A 22,201-nucleotide genomic window follows, 5' to 3' on the forward strand; every position below is an offset into this window, starting at 1 on the left:
CTTTTAAAGGCTACCTTTTGCATTTTTCCATACTATTATATAATTAATTTCAATTCATTTTATTTATATAGCACCAAATGACAACAACAGTCGCCTCAAGGCGCTTTATATTGTAAGGTAGGCCCTACAATAATACATACAGAGAAAAACCCAACAATCATATGACCCCCTATGAGCAAGCACTTTGGCGACAGTGGGAAGGAAAAACTCCCTTTTAACAAGAAGAAACCTCCAACAGAACCAGGCTCAGGGAGGGGCGGGGCCATCTGCTGCGACCGGTTGGGGTGAGAGAAGGAAGACAGGATAGAAGACATGCTGTGGAAGAGAGCCAGAGGTTAGTATATATTAGTTAATTAGAATATATACAGTTTTGCACCACTGGTCCGTACTAAATATTGTTTTGATCCCAATGGGAAATTGTAGCATTATTGCAAAGAAGTCAGGTATGTAAATCTTCACCAGAACCCTACTGATAATGTAGCAGGTGATCACTGGTCAATTGAAATGAGTATTGAAATGAATTTACAATATTCAGATAAAAAACATGCATGGGTATGTGACATACCGAAATATATTTATAGGTTTTATATACAGATAAACTACAGAAATCCATTTAATTGATAATAGTAATTATAACCAAAAGTAACACCAAACTTTATTTATACTTTTGAATAATACTTCAAATGTGAGTTTCTTTGTCTCTTATGTTTTATTTACTTTTTCCCTTTGTTTTCTGTAATGGTTTTGTCATCATTAGAAAGCTCCCATCCTTCATAACAGTCTCAGAGTTCTGATAATTGAAGCACAAGTTAATTCATACATAGAAACATGAAGTCACAGCCTGTTGTCCTCTATATTTCTTTGTTTAATACATTTATACTAAAACTAGCCTCTCAAATACTGTACTGAAGTACAAAACATTATGTGCTTAATGATTAATCAAGCAGGTACAATATTAAAATACTGGTGAATCACATAATACATTGGTAAAAATAAGACAATAATGTGATGTGATAGAATATGTAGAGAAAAACAAATATTTTTTGATTTCCTGTGTAAGTATATAGTTCGGCTACAACAGCATCGATCCACCAGAGATGCACCTCGCCATGGCAGCAAGTCTGATGGGCAAGAAGCAAAATAGTTTTCCATGTATTGACATTCACATACTGCATTCCCCATTTATGCTTGATCACAGTCAAACTGTTTCATGATTTTCATTTCAATTATTTCAACAGCAGCAAGCATAGGGCACAAAAAAAGGGCATTAAGAATTAACTTAAGACATTAGATAACCAAATATTAAAAATAAAACATTGTGCAGACTCAAGGTTGTCCTTTATGTATGAAGCCAGAAAGCTGCTTTGACAGATCAGCAAATGGAAGCATCTGCTAGAGAAAGAATCAATCCAGCAAATGCAAAATAGACAAAAAGCCAGCTTACACCGGGGGAGACCCCGACACAATTGCCTAACTAGCTTTTCATCTGCTCTTCTTTCTTTCTCTGTTGGTCTAATTACCACGTCCGGCTTATTGTCCTCCTGATGACTGTAATTAATCAAGTTCTGCTGCCTAATCTCATCATCCTTACAGTACACCAGAGCCGGCCACTCCGGATGGTATCCTGATGTAAGCTGTTTTGGGGAGTGCAATTGTGTGCGTCTCTGCAACTTTGCATGCAACAGCAAATTGCATGGTCCCACCCTGCTGTTTGTTTTTTTTTTCTTTCTTTTTTTGTTGGCAGCGTTTATCCTCTGCATACAGGTCAGTAATTGTTACTCATCTTCTCCTCCTCCTTAGAGCAGTAGGTGGATGTTTGCAGACAGGAGTTGAGCTATTTATCTTCCAACAAGGTTTATTTAGCATCAAAGTGTTCTCCCTAACTGAGGCCTCCTTGGCTCCTGTCTACAGAGAGAGAGAGAGACAGAGAGAGAGAGAGAGAGAGAGAGAGAGACTCCTACTGTCACAGCCTTGTCCTCTCTTGAGCTTCAGATGGCTTACCAGGTCCTTAATCTGTCCTATGAGTGACATCACCCTCTGCCAGCACGCTCCACTTATTTCTTACAGGACAGCAGGCGAGAGGGAGGGAGGGAAAGCATTAGGTGGTGTCCACTGGTTTGTTAGGAAAGGTGAATTAGCTCAGCAGCAAAGCTTTGCAGAGTAAGTAAGAGTAAGGTGGGATCCTGCTTGCACACTTTGTCTGGGCTATGGCAGAAGGCACAGCGGAGGGAGACACTCACATGGAGGAGCTGCTGGATCACGGTCTAGGCATGGAGGAGACAGCCCACGGCCTCCTGAGGAGGCCCTCATTGAAGGAGAGCTACCACAGCGACTCCCTGCTGGCACCAGACACTGACTTCATGACAGGTATACGGCCACAGCAGCTTGTTCTCTCATGTACATCACTTCCATGCAGTTAGTTTTGGTCTGACATCTGCTTGCACACAGATGCATGGAGGAGGACGCTAAGCCCAAAGTAAATGAGCTGGAGCCTTTAAACATGTAGTGTGATTGGTCTTTCTCGTCACAGCGGTCATGATCATAAAAAGTCATCATAAAGATTTTTATGTGATAGCTACAGAAAATTAAAAGATTGAAAATAGAAACAATTATAGATACTATCTATCTATAGTGTTCTATAACTAAGAGTGTGGAGGTGATGATAGCTTGTAACCCTAGATGTATAAAAGTATGTGAAAGACCAATTACACAGCTATTTTCACTATTATTGCTGTGCATTCCTCATACACAGTGGCACAGTGTGTGTTGGATGCAACACGTAATGCAATACACACAGTTCTCACTACACAGGCCACTTTATTAGTTACAGCTGTGAAATCTCGTCTGAGACAAGTTTGGCGTTTTAACATTTTACTCCTTAAAAACTCAAAGCTAAACCAACATTAAAGATAAAAGAACAGTTAGCTTTTTGATGTTAGAAAAAACTGACAAAAAGCAGAGCTCATGCACAACTGTTGTTTTGCATTGCACAGAATTTCGCAGGTGGACCTAAGGTAAAGGGTCTGTGTGGCGTATGAATAAATCTTACAATGAAGAAAAAGAGAACTCATGCATTTATGATTTCCAATATGACAGATTTATTCAAATCAGTTTGTGATTTGTGTCCAGAAAACAAAACGAAAACAAATCTGAGCTGGAAACTTTGTTTGAAGAAGAATGTGACTCAACAGGTGTGTCTGACAGAACCTTTTAAGAACCTGATCGTTCTCTTTTCAGGCATAAATTATTGTTGTTACGATTGCTTTTAATGACACATTTTGTTTTTGTTCTGTTTCTTTCACATTCTCATAAATACACTGGCTAAAAAAACAACAAAACAAATTAAAAAAAAGATCTTCCCAGGCTGCTAGATTGCTGTTCCTGGACCCTATTGGTTGTCAAACAAGATAAAGCCAAACACTAATCCTAAACATCTCTCTTACTTCTCACATGTGACATAGTCATAGTCAAGCTGTGGGTGTTGTGGGATGTGTCTTATCTGAGAAGATTTGGGGAAATGCCCTGTCCCTGCTGGGATATTAGCATCAGTGGACTAACATGTGAAGGACTGCGTGCGCACACGTGGCCTGTGTGTGTGTCAGGCTGCTGACTGCTGATACGAGCAGACGGTTGCCGTTCCTCCATTCAAGAGGCGCCAGCTGCAAACTGAGATTAAAACGCTCCATTGGCTCTCCGTGCTGTAGTTATAGCTCAACGTATTTGCATTTTGCTTAAATGTATATAAGTTTGTGAAGTCTGGAAGCCTTCACTGCGATAACTTGGCAGTGCGTGTGTGTGACTGTGCTTGAGAAACAGCAGATATACTTAATGCATGTGTGTTTACATTTGCGCGAGCAGCGCTGAGGGTGCCTGCCTGTTCTTTGTAGGGCCGAGTTAGTGCAGAGACTGAGCTCTGAGCTGCTAATTCCATTTTACAGCACTGGGATTATGTGCTATTCTAATCTCAGTCCCATATGGGCTGCATGGAGGTAGCACGAGGATGATGTCATGGTCAGGACAGGAGGAGAAACAGAAGATCACATGCCTACACAAAAATCACAACTCTCCATGAGAGGTGGATTACTGCCTGAATAATTACACTGAAAATCGTCATCCTGGACAGGTCAGCGCTTAGACTCGATTCTCAAAGGAACTATGGCAACAAGTGAGAGTTAAAAATAGTTTGAACGTGCACTTTATGCACTTCACAGACGCTACATTCTGAAAACATTGAAAGCATTCAAACAACAGTGTAAGTTCCAAACCTGTCCACTTGATTGGAGTTTAAACTGCATATTATATAATAGTGGTCAATGCAGTTGAGATTATTATTATTATTATTATTATTATTATTATTATTATTATTGTTATTATTATTATTTCCATCTGATTCATCGTTTGGTATGAGTGTATTCATTTAAAGCAATGCATTATCAGGGATGGTAACATTTAGTCCTCTTACTGAATCTGGAAAATTGTAAAATATTCAAAGTAAAATCCCCCATCAGTATGAAATAGTGTAATATTACTGCTGTGTTTAAGACTGGGCTCATTTTAAAACTTTATGTTCAACATCATATTCTTTAAATCGCTGTCCTGTGAGTGCCACATATCTATGAAATAAAATCAATTGTTCATGAGCTCAGAAAAACGGGCCTACATCTTGATTTTTCAGAAAGTATTTAAAAATAAAATAATGAAGAAAAATCAGCTGAATTAAAAGGCTTGAGCAGTGTGTTGGTTAATTGTTAACTGTCAACAGGGAGGGATTCAAATGAAAAATCAAGGTGAAGTGTTGGCAAAACAGCTGATTAAACATGGTAGACTCAGATATTCTCATAAATGCTAATCTGAAAGTGCTGTGAGTCTGCACCTGCTTAACTTGGCTGTTTTATTCGATGGGACATGGTCACAGCTGCTGTCCTCTCTCCATCATTGTCAGTGCTTTTCTTGAGTGCACTGAATGAGTTATTAACAGCTTTTTCAAACTCAATCTTCTCTACATCACACATGTTGACTGGCAAGAGGGAACTCATCTGGTACGAATCTGAATCACTGAAGCTCATTCACTTGCTAATCCTAGCTGTGTTTCTATATGAAGCCTTATGACAACTCATTCTGAGACTAAAGGAGAGAGATCATTATACTTTAATTTAAGTTTATTTTTATATTTCATAAGCTGAGCAATGTTGCCTTGCTTGTCTTGAACACCGCTGCTCGTGACTGACAAGTCACAATGATATCAGTGTTCTCGGGTTACTGTTTACATTCCCTTTTGGCTCTTCACACGTGGTTTTAAAAGATTAAGATTATGGTGATGGTCAAAAAGTCCAACTTGAGTCATCAAGAAAAAAGTAGGAGACATCACAGTGGTTATTATCCATATTTTATATACAAATGGCAGCTTTTACATTCATGAGTACAACATTTAGCCCTAAGCTATTTGTTTATGTGTTACTTGTTACGTTTTATCCACCAGTTCTTATCGCGAACTTTTTAAAACGTTGTAGCATTACTTTAGTTTTTCTGCCTTTTGTCCGTTTGAGGTATTCTTAACTAATGTTTGTTATACTCTTGCCCCCTTTTAAGCTATTCTTTAGTAATTTTATACTTTTAACCCTTTTTTTTTTAAAGCTATTCTTAGCTACTCTTTAGCTATTTTATACTTTTAGCCTTTTTAAGCTTTTCTTGACTCACCTTCAGCTATTTTATACTGTAGTTCGGTTAAAATTCCAGATATTTATGCATTTTTTGCACTTTTAGTCACTTAACCATTTTTTGTTACTTTTCTATTTCTATTTATATTTATATCTGTATCTATTACTCTTAGCTATTACCATTATTAGTATATTCAGTTTAATTAATTAAGCCTGAGAGCCTGTTCAGCTAAATGGATCTAGCAAGCAACCCATATGCTGTAAGTTTAAAGCCGCGGCTGTGGTTTAATGTGTCTTTTCCCCTTAGCTGAGCTATCTCTCAGCTTTCTTCTCTCCACTCTTTTATCACAATAAAGGTACAAGGTGCAACAATTGTTACAAAAAAAATCTACTGAGGCTAACACGTTTTCATGCAACAGTGGTATTATGGTTTGGACAGCTAACTCATTATGCTGATGTACTTTTTAATCAAACCAAAATGCTTACTTAATCAAATTAGTTGAGCTTCTTCACGATTTATCCTCACAGCCCCTGGCAAACTGGATAAGTACCCCCTCGGGTAAAAGCACCCCTGGTTGGGAATCAGAGTTTTTGTTGACTTAAGGAAGCAGATTATGCAACTGATCCCTGAGCCTTCTTGTATATTCTGGCTGAGCACGACTGGGAAATGATGCCGTTCAGCTGACTCCTGTTTCACTGGGGTTTTTTTCTTCTTAAATCCTGTGCAACCACAAAGATGCATTAGTTTTTATTTGTCTCTGCCTCATCCCCCCCGTTACTCAGAGTGACATCCACTGTAAACTGTAACTCTGTGGATGTGCAAGATGTTTACAGCTTCACGGCACAAGAACAAGCAGTGTCTCAGGTTTATCTCTGATGCTTCCTCTCTGTGTCTCCAGCGCTGTTAGTGACAGGGGGCTTACGTGTGGGGGCGGGGTCAAAGAGGCTCAGGCTGTGGGATTAACATTGTAGTCTGCACACACGCACACACACATATACACACAGAGACACACATGCAAGTACACTTACACGTACACACAATTTAGGCTGGATTGGACGACTGCAGAGTTTTTAAGCATTATCAGCCCCGCCCCCACCTTCATACACTCTCATCCTGAGTAAAGGGCTTTAAGCTCTGTCATACACAACTGCACATCACAGATTGTACCCGGCGACCACCAAGGAAACGTGAGAGGATCTAAACACCAAGACCCTCATCTCCTGCTGCAGATGCTGTAATACCATTTGGATGCTCTAAAAAAAACAAAAGGCGGCTAAAATACCAGAAAGGCTGATCTTGTGTGTGTGTGTCTGTGTGCGACATAAGTGGAGCAAAAGAGATGAAATCTTAGTGGACGTCAACGCCAGCGGATCAAAATTAGATGGAGGGAGAGCAGGCCCGTCTGATGGGAGCAAGAGGAGGAACAAGCACTGAAAAAGTATACTCGCGAGAGGAGAGGAAGAGGAGGAAGAAGTCTGGAGGGGTGGAGGAAGGCCCTGCTGGCCTGCAGAAGCACCGTGACTGCTCCTCAGCTTCCAGCATCTCCCATGGTAGCCACCTTTGACCCATTGTGACTGTGTTGGATTACAGATTGCCTGCAGTTAAAGATGAAGCAGAAATCACTTGAAGAGAAATGATGGTGGCAGAGGTGTTTTGGATGTGTGCTTTGACGCCATTGTTTACACGCTGCTGCATGGTGTCTGCGGGGATGATCTATGTCCAGCTGTGTGATGACCTCATTAGATTTCTACAGTGCAGCCATGAAAAAGGGAACGCTAAAGAGCTCGCCCCTCTCTCTGATTACACCTTCTATAGATCTTGATGTCAAGTCAGCTGCTTGCATCTATTTCAGGCTGGCAGTTGTTTAAAGGAAGACCTAGACTTTTGTGCATTTTTTTCTAATGATAATGCAAAACATGTCATGCTATCTGTCCTCATATCTGCAGACGACCGCAGCTCGGCCAGCGGCCTGGATGTGGCCGATCGGCTAACATATCTCGAGCAGAGGATGCAGATGCAAGAAGATGAAATCCAGCTTCTGAAGATGGCTCTGGCTGACGTCCTGAAGAGACTCAACATTTCTGAGGAGCACCAAGCAGCTGCTTCTGCTGCTGCTGGCAGGAGAGCACCGGGGGCCAAAGGTGAGCAAAGATCTACTGTCATATCTACAAGCCAGTGGAAGGATTTCAGGTGTGTCGATACATAAAGTGCTTTAATCCCTCAGCCTGCTGTACATGAGAAGACATTGACTTTTTTATAGATTGTACATGATGTGCTTGATACAGTCATTCTTCCTCAGGTGCATTTGCTAGAATGGGACTATATTATTAAAAATGCGCATAATGGAGAAAATAAAAGATGATTTAAAGAGACGGGTTTTGTTTTGTTGATTAGGTCTATATGTAGTCACAGAGTAAATCGAATATCACAGTTTATCAAATCCAAGCACGTGTGCTCAAATTTTAGAGATAAATCTCACAAAGCAGAGTAAAGTATCACGTTTGAGAAGCTGAATCAAATAATTTTTGTTTTGCTTAATCCCAGAGTCGTGCAAACCCAGTTATGTGCTCAGTGTTTAACGACAGAAATGCTAATAAAAATTCAGTCATGGCTTTTTCTCAAAAGGGACTTTGTTTGTGCAGGCAACAAAAAGAGCATTCACAACAAACACAGTTCACAGAATGTGCGTGTGTGTGTTTGCTCCCACAGCCAGGCCAGTGTCTCTGGCTCTGCCCTCCAGAGCCCCCATGGTGACCCCCAGCACAGCTTCTCTGAAGAAGAGCACCACGCTGCCCTCCAGCACCACAGCCAGGAACTACAGCCCAACACCACCCCGAAGGTACCCTGTCCTCTGGGAGGGAGCTGGAGATTATTTTCACTTTTTGAATATGTGCAGGAGATCACGTTGTGTATTTTCCAAGCCGACTTAAATGTCTGCCGTTAAACGAGGCATTAAATTTCTTTACTGCTCACTGTGGAATGATCTCACACAGCAGACCTTCTCACCCCACCTCACCCAGAAGAGAAGTCTAACGTATGCAAGCGTGTGCTAATCAAGCAGCTTCAGTCTTCATTAGCGAGCTTCGCTTCTCATTATTTAACATGCAAAGGCAATCAGAAAGACAGCCTCCGGTATCTAAGAAACTGCACACGGATGCTCCGTAACGATCCCCAACACCAGCCTCTTCTTTTTCAAAGCAATAAAGCGCCGCTCCATTTTCTGCACATCTCTTCCTCTCAATTACATTTCAAATGATACTGCTATTAGATAGCATTAGTTAGAGAGCATGATAAGCTATGTCTGTGGCACCTTAATGTGCTGGTGCTACATCTGGGCTACTCTGATATAATTGCACAGAGAGTGGTAAATCTCCATTCACTTAAAACCGGCCGCTCAGTATGAGGAAAAATCAAGGCGGAGAATCACCCTCATCATCGCGCTCATCTTTATTAAAGTGGGTTCAATTCTTTCCACTCTTATTTCACCTTTCTAATTAATCTCTCCTTACCTTCTGGCTCTTTCCTCTTTCTCTTCTGTTCGGTCCATTTCTTCTTCTTTTTTTTCTGACCCCACTCGCTTTTTTCGTCTTTCCAGCGGTGTGAAGAGCCCACCTGGTAGCGTGAAAGACAGCCCGTGTAAGACCGCTAGAACACGACCCGCCTCTGCAGCCTCGAGCAGCAAGAAAGTTCAGGACAGGTGAGAAGCTGTTATTGAATTTCTAAATTTACACACACACACAACAAACTTAGGCGTCTGTCAAATTTACAGCACAGTTGTGTAACAGTGTTTCAGATTTCTTTGCCCACGTACACACTTCTCACAAACCAGATCATGTGTGGATCTCTGCTGATTTCGAGGTGACTTACGGCCGATTTTGTTTCTAAATTTAAATCAAAGTTATTTCCGCCCCAGACATCCTGTTTCAAGAGCAAACGCGGGGCACGAGCACAGGAAACCTTTAATTAGGCCTACTCAACCGGAAACTGATGTGTCAAGATTTCAGCCTTTTATAGTCGGATGAAATCTCCCTTCAGATCTGCTAACTCTCTCTTTCTGTCCCTGCATCTCTTTGTTTCTCTCTCCCACTCGTGTCCTCTGGCATCTCTGTATCATTTTTCTCTCTCTCCGTCAACATAACAGCGGCAAACCCAGAGAGGCTGCAGTGAATGTAGGTAAGTTGACTGGTTCCCGCCGGCAGCATTCAGAACAGGACTGTGAAAGAAACCCGGCGTTGTTTAACTCTGAATTGCATGTGTGTGTTGCTTTGCTGCAGGAACCAGGCGTGTGACACACTGCAAAGGTAGGCTTCGTCCCTGTCTGACACCCCCAGTAACGCAAAACGGCCACTGTTTACATTTATAATGAAGCGAATCGTGCTTGAGCTCCTGTTTTATCTTCATCTTTTCATATTTCCACATCTCACCATGACTTGTGTGCCTTCCCTCGCCCCTTCCACCCTTATTTTTTTTGTCTTTCTTTCATCCCATCCACACCCACAATCCGCCCTTCACGCTCTCTTCATCGCTCTCCTTTCCTGTCACTCCTCCACTCTTGCCTCCTTCTCTCTCCGTCCTCACCTCACTTCACCGCTTCACTTAGTGACTATGCAGATCTATCTGAGCCCCCTCACAAGAAAGACTGGGTCTTCTGAAGCTGCCAAGTCCGCTTCTGCGGTGCCCGCCCACAGCGGGCCCGCGCCCGCTCCTAATCGCCCTCAGGCGAAGGGGGGCGGCAAGCCAGAGGCGAGGAAAGCAACCCCATCCTTCACCTTAAACTTCCAGAAGACCTCAATCGGCCAGAGCGCACCGCATGACACGTCGAGCTACAAGAGCCCCATCAAATCACCCAGCCAGTACTTTCAGATTTGTTACTAACACGCAGGTGGACCACAGAGGACAAGAGCTGCACTCTTCTGCTTCACTTTTAATGCACAAATAGGGAAAAGTGTGGACAATTTATTTTTTCCATCCCTGCTACTGAGCGTACTAAAACCACAAAACAAATATGTGAAAGCCTCAACGAACCACTTGAAACCTACAAATACAGGTTTTGTTGCAATTCAGCAATTGGGACTTATTTCTGAGGATAGAGTGAAAGCTTTGATGCATTCGTAGCCACACCGCACAGCATAGCAATAGCTCCATTTGTCACACGCTGGTACCTGCACAGCGCTTCACCGAAGGCCTGTGTTCACCGCTAATGTTTGTCTCCATCACGCTGCGTGAGAAGTTGCCGAGTGCGTGGGCACCGAGTGTGCGATGTAAGAGAGAGGCTGGGTTTTTTTTTGTTGTTGTTGTTGTTGTAACTCAATGTGTGCCAGCGAGTCTGTTTGCTGTGATGTTTTCGGTTTCGTAGCTGATGTCCCACCTTAGATCCCACCTTAGATTATTTACAGTGTGTACCCAGAAAGTCTCATTTTAAATCAGGAGAAACAATAAAAACAAACACTGTGAAAACACTTGTTGTGGTTCAGTTTAATGTGTGTGAGTGTGTGCATGTGGTGGTGGCTGGTACCATAATAAAAGAAAGAGGTGGTTTACAGCTGTGCTCCAGCTATCAGCTGCTCACATAGCAACAAATATGGGGCCACTTTAATATGATGACAGCAACAGGCTTTTATGAGGTAGCTAAAAAGAACTAATGGCTGCTGAACACTTTGATGAGCAGGAAAATGTTGAAAATCACGTACTGTGACCTTTTTTTAGCATTCAAGTGGAGATTTAAGAGAATTACAAGAGCAACAGTTTCTGGTTCTACAGTTTCCACAGCCTGTAATACTGGAGCGCTGAACGCTCCAGTATTAGCTTTCACAGATTTGATTGTTCCACACATATGAACTGTGAAAGATCTTGGAATTTTCCTTTCTCAGAAGAAAGCTGAGGATGAGGAGCCTCATGGAGTAAGCACACACAGCCAAACATTAGCTGGCCTGTTAACTCACACTGGCCCAAAGCTGTGTAACTGGACAGCAAATAGACTTTGTAATAGAGAGCTGGAAGGTTACAGGCTCTTTAACTCACACGCACTTTCCTTTGGCAAAGCCTTGAAAAGTCTAGGTGTGCAGTGAATGTGTCTATGAGCAGGTGCGTCACAATTGTTCAGGTGTCCTGTGATTCGTCTGCAATGTTCCCATGACTTTATCACATTGAACTTTTAGAGTAAGTGACAAACCAAAATGTTTCAGTCTAACCTCGAGATCAGTCAAACTAAAGCTTTCTGCTGAAATGCTGCCCCCCGTGGTGTTAGCAAGATCAGAGGTCATGAACTTTAAATACATGTACCATTAAAAATAAAATAAAATAAAATAAATGTGTCATTAATCAGTTAAAATTGGAAATAAATAAATCAATACATTTCTTGTTTATTTAAATAAATAAACTGAATTTTAATTTGAAGTACCTTATATATTAAATCAGTTACTTCCAGTTTTAATGTATTAATGACACATTTAATTAATTATTTAATGATGTATTTAATTAATTCATTTTGGCATTTGAGGCCTTCGATACAGAGAGTGAGCACATTTTTCTTCTAGTATTTAGAAATCAAATGTGTTAGACTTGAAATGGAAGCACAGGTGATTTTTGGCCATAAATATTTTGCATTTTGTCAGATTATGTTTATGGATGAACTGAAGATTTATAAATGACTGTGATAGGACACCCTCCCTCGATGGCACTCACTTCCAAATGATAACTAAAAAGCAAAAGCAAAATGTACATGTCTGTATTGGAAGCATTAGAGTGCAGCTAGCTGTGGCAGTTGCTATCCTGTGGCTACTCACCATTTATTTTTTGTAATTCAGTTTAGTTTCAATTAATTCCAGAGTTTCAAAAGTCAGTTGCTTTTTGTAGGTTAGTTTTTTGGTTTGAAAATGTTTAGTTTTAGTTTAGTTTTTACTCATTTCTGTGTCAGTTTTAGTCTTTGATTTATATATATATACTGAATGGAGGGCATATGTTAGAGGCACAATTTAGGAAAATCAGTACAGGTGTTATAGGTGTTAAAACACTGAACTTTTTGAAATCAGCTAACTCACAGTGATGTAGAGAAGAAAAGTCTCATGTATCGAAACCTCGTCGAGCAAGTTAATTAAAAACAACAACAACAAAAAACAAGATGAAAACAAGCAAAGACGAAAACAAGCAAAGGTTGAATGCTGGTGACCTTGAGCTTAAGGTCAGAGGTCAACTTCTTTAATAATCACCTGGGATATAAAAAGTGATCTATCTACAGGAGAATGAGGGGCTGCGAGTATCTTTCAAAAATATATATTTTATTTTTAAAAGATACTTAAAAGATATTTAAAAGAAATTTATTTTGTGGTGTCACAAAATAAATTTTACGTCAATATTTTTCATCGTTTTGATGGTCACTGAAGTGGCTGTATTAATTTCTTAATTTTCTTTTTTCTGTTATGTTCTCTTTGACCGCATGTTGTCTGTTCACAGTAAAATTTTCAAAATGCAAACATTACGTCTCAAATCAATTCCAGGCCTTTTATCTGCTTAATTGGTAATGACATCATCATTTTAATATGGATACCCTAAATTAAAGCTGAGTCTGCACATCATGTTCATGATAAAATTATGATTGGAAAATGTTTCAGTAAACGGGCAACAAAATAAAACTTGTTAGGCTCCAAATACACACTGACCTAACTACAGGCATTTTCTACTCTAATTGAGTGCTCAAAGCACTTTATACAACAGATCTCATTTACCCATTCACAGGCACAGATTAATACAAGCACTTTTTCTGTCCAACATTCGCACATAGTCATACTCAGATAAACCCATTGGGAGCTCTAGATTAGAGCACCTGGGGACTGAATCACCAACTTGACCAACAATCACCAAATGCTAATCTACAAGATACAAAAGGTTCAGTTTTCTGTGTAATGGGTAGACAATACAGGGAGTGCAGAATTATTAGGCAAGTTGTATTTTTGAGGAATAATTTTATTATTGAACAACAACCATGTTCTCAATGAACCCAAAAAACTCATTAATATCAAAGCTGAATGTTTTTGGAAGTAGTTTTTAGTTTGTTTTTAGTTTTAGCTATTTTAGGGGGATATCTGTGTGTGCAGGTGACTATTACTGTGCATAATTATTAGGCAACTTAACAAAAAACAAATATATACCCATTTCAATTATTTATTTTTACCAGTGAAACCAATATAACATCTCCACATTCACAAATATACATTTCTGACATTCAAAAACAAAACAAAAACAAATCAGCGACCAATATAGCCACCTTTCTTTGCAAGGACACTCAAAAGCCTGCCATCCATGGATTCTGTCAGTGTTTTGATCTTTTCACCATCAACATTGCGTGCAGCAGCAACCACAGCCTCCCAGACACTGTTCAGAGAGGTGTACCGTTTTCCCTCCTTGTAAATCTCACATTTGATGATGGACCACAGGTTCTCAATGGGGTTCAGATCAGGTGAACAAGGAGGCCATGTCATTAGTTTTTCTTCTTTTATACCCTTTCTTGCCAGCCACGCTGTGGAGTACTTGGACGCGTGTGATGGAGCATTGTCCTGCATGAAAATCATGTTTTTCTTGAAGGATGCAGACTTCTTCCTGTACCACTGCTTGAAGAAGGTGTCTTCCAGAAACTGGCAGTAGGACTGGGAGTTGAGCTTGACTCCATCCTCAACCCGAAAAGGCCCCACAAGCTCATCTTTGATGATACCAGCCCAAACCAGTACTCCACCTCCACCTTGCTGGCGTCTGAGTCGGACTGGAGCTCTCTGCCCTTTACCAATCCAGCCACGGGCCCATCCATCTGGCCCATCAAGACTCACTCTCATTTCATCAGTCCATAAAACCTTAGAAAAATCAGTCTTGAGATATTTCTTGGCCCAGTCTTGACGTTTCAGCTTGTGTGTCTTGTTCAGTGGTGGTCGTCTTTCAGCCTTTCTTACCTTGGCCATGTCTCTGAGTATTGCACACCTTGTGCTTTTGGGCACTCCAGTGATGGTGCAGCTCTGAAATATGGCCAAACTGGTGGCAAGTGGCATCTTGGCAGCTGCACGCTTGACTTTTCTCAGTTCATGGGCAGTTATTTTGCGCCTTGGTTTTTCCACACGCTTCTTGCGACCCTGTTGACTATTTTGAATGAAACGCTTGATTGTTCGATGATCACGCTTCAGAAGCTTTGCAATTTTGAGACTGCTGCATCCCTTTGCAAGATATCTCACTATTTTTGACTTTTCTGAGCCCGTCAAGTCCTTCTTTTGACCCATTTTGCCAAAGGAAAGGACGTTGCCTAATAATTATGCACACCTGATATAGGGTGTTGATGTCATTAGACCACACCCCTTCTCATTACAGAGATGCACATCACCTAATATGCTTAATTGGTAGTAGGCTTTCGAGCCTATACAGCTTGGAGTAAGACAACATGCATGAAGAGGATGAAGTGGACAAAATACTCATTTGCCTAATAATTCTGCACTCCCTGTAGTAAGATGGTCTGAGTCTACAGTTTGTTTGTTTTAATGAACAGATAACAGAAACCTTACGGATGTATTGTAATGCATAGGTGTCTATCTGTATCTGTGTTTGAATTCATTTCAGGTTCCTCTTCCATCAGTTCCTCAAGCTCATGCTACGCGCTCACATTTTGTGAGAAAAAACAAGACCTGCAAACACTATACAAAAGATGTTGTGTGCTTGCCCTTGTCTTCAGCATCAACGTTTCTCATACCGAGAGGAGATTCAAGAGCAAAACTAGCACAAGATGGCCTTATTGGGAAGATCTCCTTTACATCTGACTGGTCTGAAGCACAACTTAGAGAAGAAATAGCAGCAATCTTCAGAAGAACATTTGCACTGTCAACTGGCCAGACATTCCCTTTTGAGTACAATTAGAGGATGTAAACGACTAATGAAACCAAATGTTTCTAGCAGTTTTCTTTGGGGTGGCCAAGAAGTTGGCTCGATTTGTTCCACCACCAAGTCCAGTCTGCCGGAGAAGACGAGGTATGTGACGTGAATGAAAACCTAGTGAGGTTCTAAGCTCAATGACCAGTTAGATTTTGTTACTGCAGTGCGTAATAATTCCTGGGGGGTTTGTTTGATGAGAGCATCATTAATTTGTCCGATTGGGGCGATCGTGGCTCAAGAGTTGGGAGTTCGCCTTGTAATCGGAAGGTTGCCGGTTCGAGCCCCGGCTCGGACAGTCTCGGTCGTTGTCCTTGGGCGAGACACTTCACCTACCGCCTACTGGTGTTGGCCAGAAGGGCCGATGGTGCGATATGGCAGCCTCGCTTCTGTCAGTCTGCCCCAGGGCAGCTGTGGCTACAACTGTAGCTTGCCTCCACCAGTGTGTGTGAATGTGTGTGTGAATGGGTGGATGACTGGGTGTGTAAAGCGCTTTTGGGGTCCCCAGGGGGGACTAGTAAAAGCGCTATACAAATACAGGCCATTTACCATTTTAATGTTTACGGATTATCACAGGTGATTACAGCCAAGGAGGAATATGTGCCCAACTTTCACTTAAACTAATATAAGGATATATAAAGGCTCTGTTAACATTATGAAGCAAGTCATGCTGACCTTCTTTCCTTTGTTCAGTGCATCATGCGTTGTCTACAACACCAGGTGAAAGTGAGGCCAAGCATCAGGAAACAGAGGGCTGCATTCAAGAGAGTGAAAATGAGGGACAGGCAGATGTTTCCATATAATGTGGCAGAATTTGTGTAAGCTGTTGTCTAGGGGTTAAAGAAATCCTTCATTTTAGATGTTGTTTAGGATATTGTTTTGATGCAGGTTTCCAATTTGCATGTTTGGGTTTTTTTTTGCTGAATGACTGCAACTTTAGGATTTACATTTAATTATTTTTTTTTTTTTTTTAATGATGTAGTGTGAGAAATTCTTCAAGGCTGACATGTTTTATAATTTCTAATATCTCTTATCTACTTAGCCCTATTTTTCTGGAGGAAGATGAAGCTCTTGAAGAGGCAATTCAGCGTAGCCTCCTAGAAGAGTCTGATAGACAGAGTGAAGTTCATATTTCAAGGTAAGATTTGAAAGTAACCTTTGATAATTGAATATCTTATTTGCATCTTTACTTGCATCATTTTTTTGCAGTTACACAATTACAAAGGTAATTGCTTATTTCTGACTAATTTAATATGGACTATCACAACATAATCATCTGTTGTAACTCTGTGCACTTGAGTCAAATGTACAGCAAATTTCCATTTTTCCCCAAGATCTGTTTGTCATTGTCCCTTTTTTATATAGGTCTTTTAAGAAGCTCAGCAAAGAAGAAATTGAAGGTCTTCTTAGAGCTCATAGTGAGAAAGTCATTACACCAGGAACAAGACAACTCCATATCAGTCAAGCCAATGTGTGGTCGACTGCTTTGCGTCAGTTCGAGAGACCCAAGTTTGCAGAAAGCTGTGAGATGCTTTATGTCACATTTGCAAGCGATGAACATGATACAGAGGAAGATGCTGCTGACTTTGGGGGGCCAAGGCGGGAGTTTTTCCGTTTACTGGTGAAGGCCATCTTTCAGGACAGTGGTGCTTTTGAAGGTAATATGATTTCATAGACAAACTAACTAACTTACTTACTCAAGGCCTAAAGGCTTGTTGACGACACTCGTTTTTATAATGTTACAAACGCAACAACCACCTGATCTGAACATTGTTTGACAGAACATTAACAAGTTAATAAATGACTACAGATAATAAATCTGTTATGTTCTGTGTGTCTGAAACAGTAAAAAAAAAAAAAAAAGTAATAGATTTTTGTCTGTCAATCTCAAGATATCAGTTGGGGTCTGTACAGAATATACTTTTTTGTGTGTTATTTTTCAGCTACACCAAATGGATGCACACTGAAATTTAACATCCTACACTTGCAAAATGGAGTATATCGAACCATTGGCAGGATGTTGTCCACGATAATAGTGCAAGGTGGAGAAGCACCTGCCTTTCTCTCTCCACATGTAGTAGACTACATTGTGTTAGGAGACATTCTTCAAGTACACCTAACACCGGATGATATAGGTGACCCTGAGTTAAGAGAGAATCTGAAAAAGGTGAATTGCAATATTATAACAAGAATATTGTAATATTTCCTATATTCACAAGTCTTCTGGTCTTCTTTTATAATATATAATAAATACACTTTTGGTTATTAGAGGCAATTCCATGTATTATATTTTCAATTTGTTTCCTTTTTGTTAAAAAAAAAATTATTGGTGAAATACAGCCAAATAAACCAAAACAAAAACGTTTCGAGTCCAATTAAAATGAACCATCTGCAGTATTTGTGTACACTGGTAAAAAACAAACATTTAAAGTGTTTTTCTTAAATATTTAGGTTGTAAATGCAACAACTCAACATGATTTGGAGGAAGCAGTCAGCTGCTGCGACTCATGGCGATATCAAGTTGAAGGTCTTCCACTCACAGTCACCATGGCCAATAAAGATCTGTTTGTGAAAAATGCAGCTCTATACCTTGCAGTTCTGCAACGGCAAAGCTGTTTCGATCAACTAACTGATGGCTTGTCCTACTATGGAGTGAGATTTATATTTTTTCTGTATCAATTGGTCATTATTTTATAATAAACATTTAGAGTTAGCTACTTTTTGTATTTAAAACTGGAATTTAACCATTATTTAAACTTTTCTGTCTAGATTTTATCACTCCTGAGAGAGAACCCCAGTTTACGTGTTCTGTTTGACCTATCTGGGGAGGACAAAGATCTGACAGCCAGTTTAATTGCTGGGGTTCTCAGGCCAAGCTATTCTGTCCTTGGGAGCAACAGAAGAGTTAGAGGAGCTGATGGTGGTCAAATTTTGGGAATTTCTCCAGTGTGTCGAAAGTAAGCAGAAATTCACATATAATGTAGTCTGGCCATGAAACAATTCAGGACACTAAAGTAAAACTTAATTTGTCTTTTTATGTCACATGCACACACAAAACAGGAATAAAGATGTATGATAGCTTACAACTGACAAGCAAAGCAAAGACAGAACCTCTGTATTTTTTTTTATAAATACATTAGCCATCATTTAGTTGTTAGCTCAAGCTTGAACTATTTTAGTGTCCCCAGGTTAACGGTGGTTTTTCTTTGTTTTTAGATAAAGAGCTGAGAGACTCACTTGGAGAAAGGACTCTTACCAAGGATGAAGAGGCATTTGTGAAGGCTTTGAGGCCTGGTCACATCTTGGCTTTTGCCAGCGGGAGCAGCAAGGTTCCAGCCATAGGTTTTCAACCAGCTCCTAAAATAACATTCATTATCTCCCGATTGCACACACATGTGCAAATGAGCTTCAGCTTTTTGTGAATGAAACAACAATGGCTCATGATGATGCTTTTCATTACTGCTTCTTAGTAGCACTCATGAATGGAGCTTTATTCAGCACCATCTAAACATGTTCCAAAAAAGTAAAATTAAAATGGTGGGTTGGTTAACTCTAATCCTGTTCATTAATTGTAGTTTCAAGTAACTTTGCTTCATACAAGATAGTTGAAATAAATTCTGACTGCATTTAATGTTGAAATGTAATAATTTTAAAGCTTCAATAGACTTATAAAAATGCTAACTCTGTATTTTCAACGACAAATCAATAAAGTCACTGGTGTAATACAATTAATAATTTTATTAAGCTTTTTCTTTTTTTTTTTTTTTAAACAAGGACATTTCAAAACAGTTTATGCACAGAGTATACTAAACATGCTTTGTAGAACAAGCCAGGATTACTTAGACATCTAACAGCAACATTTATTAAGACTATTGCAACTTTACAATGATTAGCACAATACTGTAGATAATCTTGTGAATTGATTTAAAGACTGTTCCGTGTTGATAATTTTCACTGTTATACTGTATTACACTGTTACAGTGTGAATTTGATGGCTTTACTGCAATCTGAATAACTGTTTTTACCCATAAACCAAAAGTGGTTGTAGCCTTCTGAATAGCCTATGAGTCACTATCAGTCATTAACTTTGAGTCCTTATGTGGCAGGAGGTGTCACTGCTAGAGGGGAGGGGACTTCTGCAGTAGAACAAAAAACGCATTTGCTGTACAGCATTTAAGAATACTAAGTGTCATCACTCTTTAGAACATCACTGGTATCCTGTGGTTGAGGTCACACATTTACAAGTTTGTTAAAAATATACTGCTGTGTTCGTTGAAACAATGTTTTACCATTATTGTTGTCTTCTTCAAAAGGGTGAATGCTTGTATATAGCTCTTGTAAATCGCTGTCATTTAATGGGACAAACCTACTTTGAGAGTTTAACAAGGAGGGTATGGAGACCTCTGCTGTAGAAAGTTCTGGGTTGTGACGATGAAACACATGAGTTCCGCAGGCAAAAAGCTGGATGGGAGTTCTATTACCTTCAGTGGAAATAGAGTGATTGTTATATCCAGCTTTGAATTCCTTCAAAGTGCGGTTGATTCGTGTAGAAACACATAATGAAGGCAAAATAGGTCTGTTGCATTTTCTAAGTCTAGGATACCAAGTGATTCCAATTCATAAAATATAGGTGCATAAATGTGGTTACAGTTGTTGTTTAAGTCACGGTTGAAACGCTCAATCCTCTGGTTGTGCACAGAACTTCCCATTAAGACAGAGCTTTCACCCCTGCTTGCTCGCATGTCCTCCCAAATCTGAGCGTTCTCTCCTCCATGATCAGTCCTGATATGCAGGGGTCTGCCAAATTGTCCAACAACTGCAGTAAAGAGGGCTTTCACAGTCTCAGCTCGATTATTGCTGGAGCACTGAAGAAACATCAACATCCTGCTGTATCCATCTATTGCACCATGAACAACAAACTTCCAACGAATCAGCTTGTGATTTCCATCTATGTGCCATATGAAATTTGGATGAGGCACAGAATATACTCGCCGAGCAACTGCAGTTCTTCTCCTGGATAGAACACCAGCCGAGTCCACCCTCCGCAGTGACTCTCTTACGCGCCATCTTTGAACCACTATGTTTTTGGAACGCAGATTACCAATCAGCATCACTTCTCCAACATTTGGATGTTCAGTTTTTATCTGGGACACTGATCTAACTCATGGTCACTGATTACATTGAATTTTGACTCTGAGATATTATAGTCTTGCAGTAACTTATACAGAGTGGGCCTGGAGATGGAAAGGATAGATGCAGCTTCAGTAAAAGATGTTTTCAGGGAAAGAACATTTTCCAATTCCTCTTTGGAAATCTGAAGCCTTCCTTGGTAACCATCCTAGAACACGGCACAGATAATCTCAATGAGCACAATTCTATAACAAAAGATGGGTAATTTGAGGCAATTGTACTGTGACAGATTAGCTAGAGAGTAATATTTTATCAATAGTTTTAAAATATTAAAGTGAGCAATCAAAAGACACTTCACAACAAAAACAGTAATAAAATATGATGTAAAACTTGTGAATGTTGTTGGTGGTGATGTGACACTGCTAGGGATGGACCCCTAAGAAGATGAAATGTATGTAGAATCAGAATCATTACTTTGACAGGATTTAATTTCAGGTGACATATTACACCAAAGAAAAAACAAAAACCAGTCAGCTAAATGATATGTGTAAGAAGGCCTACCGAGAGGTATGGTATCCCAGTGGAGACGGCAGGTCTACTTGGTCCAGGTGCATTGCTGGATTCCTAAGGAAACATTTACATCAAGAACGACTGTTACCTACCTACCAAATAAATAAATAGAGTTGTATGATGTTCGATCTCTGTCTGCTGCCTACCAAATGAAATAATTGAGGACTAGCTAAGTAATTTAGCTTTGCTAGTTTTGTAACACTGCTATCAACCCGTCCAAAATGCTATATAATAAACTTACCAAGTGCTGCGGCGTTTGTGAGGTCGAGGGTGCACTACCGCTGAATCGTTGGATGGCCGACAAAACGGCTCTTCCAATGTTTTCAGCTAAATCGCTGGACATGCTGGTAGGGAATAGGTGAAGCAGCTCATGGCAGTCAAAAGTGACCGTGAGAGGAGCGCAAACACAGAACCTGACCACGACCGGCACACTTTAGCGCGGGAGGTTTTCTTGAAGCTTTTATTTTGGTATTTCCGTTGACCCGTTACATAAATTTGCATATTAGCTAAATATTTAGTTTCCCGTAACATTTAGATTTAACATTTAGATTTAACATTTAACATTTAGATTTATATATAATATTTAGATTTAACATTTAACATTTAGATTTATATATAACATTTAGATTTATATATAACATTTAGATTTAACATTTAGATTTATATATAACATTTAGATTTAACATTTAACATTTAGATTTATATATAATATTTACATTTAACATTTACATTTAAATATAATATTTACATTTAACATTTAGCATTTAGATTTAACATTTAACATTTAGATTTAACATTTAGCATTTAGATTTAACATTTTAAATCCTGTTTTAAATATGAAAAGTTACAAATATTTTACTAAATGTTGTAAAAAATGACTCGAAAAAACATGTTTTTGTAAGTCTGTGAAGGTTCTCAGTCATCCAGGTCATCGTAGTCAAAG

General features: G+C 39.8%; 1 protein-coding gene across 5 annotated transcripts; it reads left to right on the forward strand.

Moving 5' to 3' along the window:
• The first annotated feature begins 303 nt into the window (after positions 1-303).
• Positions 304-21,019, forward strand: LOC146371460 (G2/M phase-specific E3 ubiquitin-protein ligase). 5 transcript variants are annotated; one of them, XR_014802706.1, is made up of 13 exons: positions 2,256-7,208; positions 7,605-7,799; positions 8,368-8,497; positions 9,254-9,355; positions 9,800-9,831; positions 9,933-9,959; positions 15,253-15,657; positions 16,601-16,696; positions 16,924-17,216; positions 17,502-17,725; positions 18,010-18,210; positions 18,328-18,515; positions 18,775-21,003. XR_014802706.1 is itself a non-coding variant. In XM_084952804.1 (7 exons), the coding sequence occupies exons 1-7, from the start codon at positions 2,208-2,210 to the stop codon at positions 10,531-10,533; spliced, it is 921 nt and encodes a 306-aa protein (XP_084808930.1). In that variant the 5' UTR covers positions 304-2,207; the 3' UTR covers positions 10,534-11,117. The 5 variants fall into 5 exon arrangements, 3 of the variants coding, with proteins under 3 accessions (XP_084808930.1, XP_084808929.1, XP_084808928.1); XR_014802707.1 differs by lacking the exon at positions 17,502-17,725 and having other exon boundaries at positions 18,775-21,010; XM_084952804.1 differs by lacking the exons at positions 15,253-15,657; positions 16,601-16,696; positions 16,924-17,216; ... (2 more) ...; positions 18,328-18,515; positions 18,775-21,003 and adding an exon at positions 10,259-11,117 and having other exon boundaries at positions 304-2,367.
• The last annotated feature ends 1,182 nt before the right edge of the window (positions 21,020-22,201 follow it).

Source organism: Perissodus microlepis, chromosome 15 (assembly GCF_051167445.1).
Source record: "Perissodus microlepis isolate ML-2025 ecotype Zambia chromosome 15, ASM5116744v1, whole genome shotgun sequence".
In the NCBI taxonomy this organism is placed as follows: Eukaryota; Metazoa; Chordata; class Actinopteri; order Cichliformes; family Cichlidae; genus Perissodus; species Perissodus microlepis.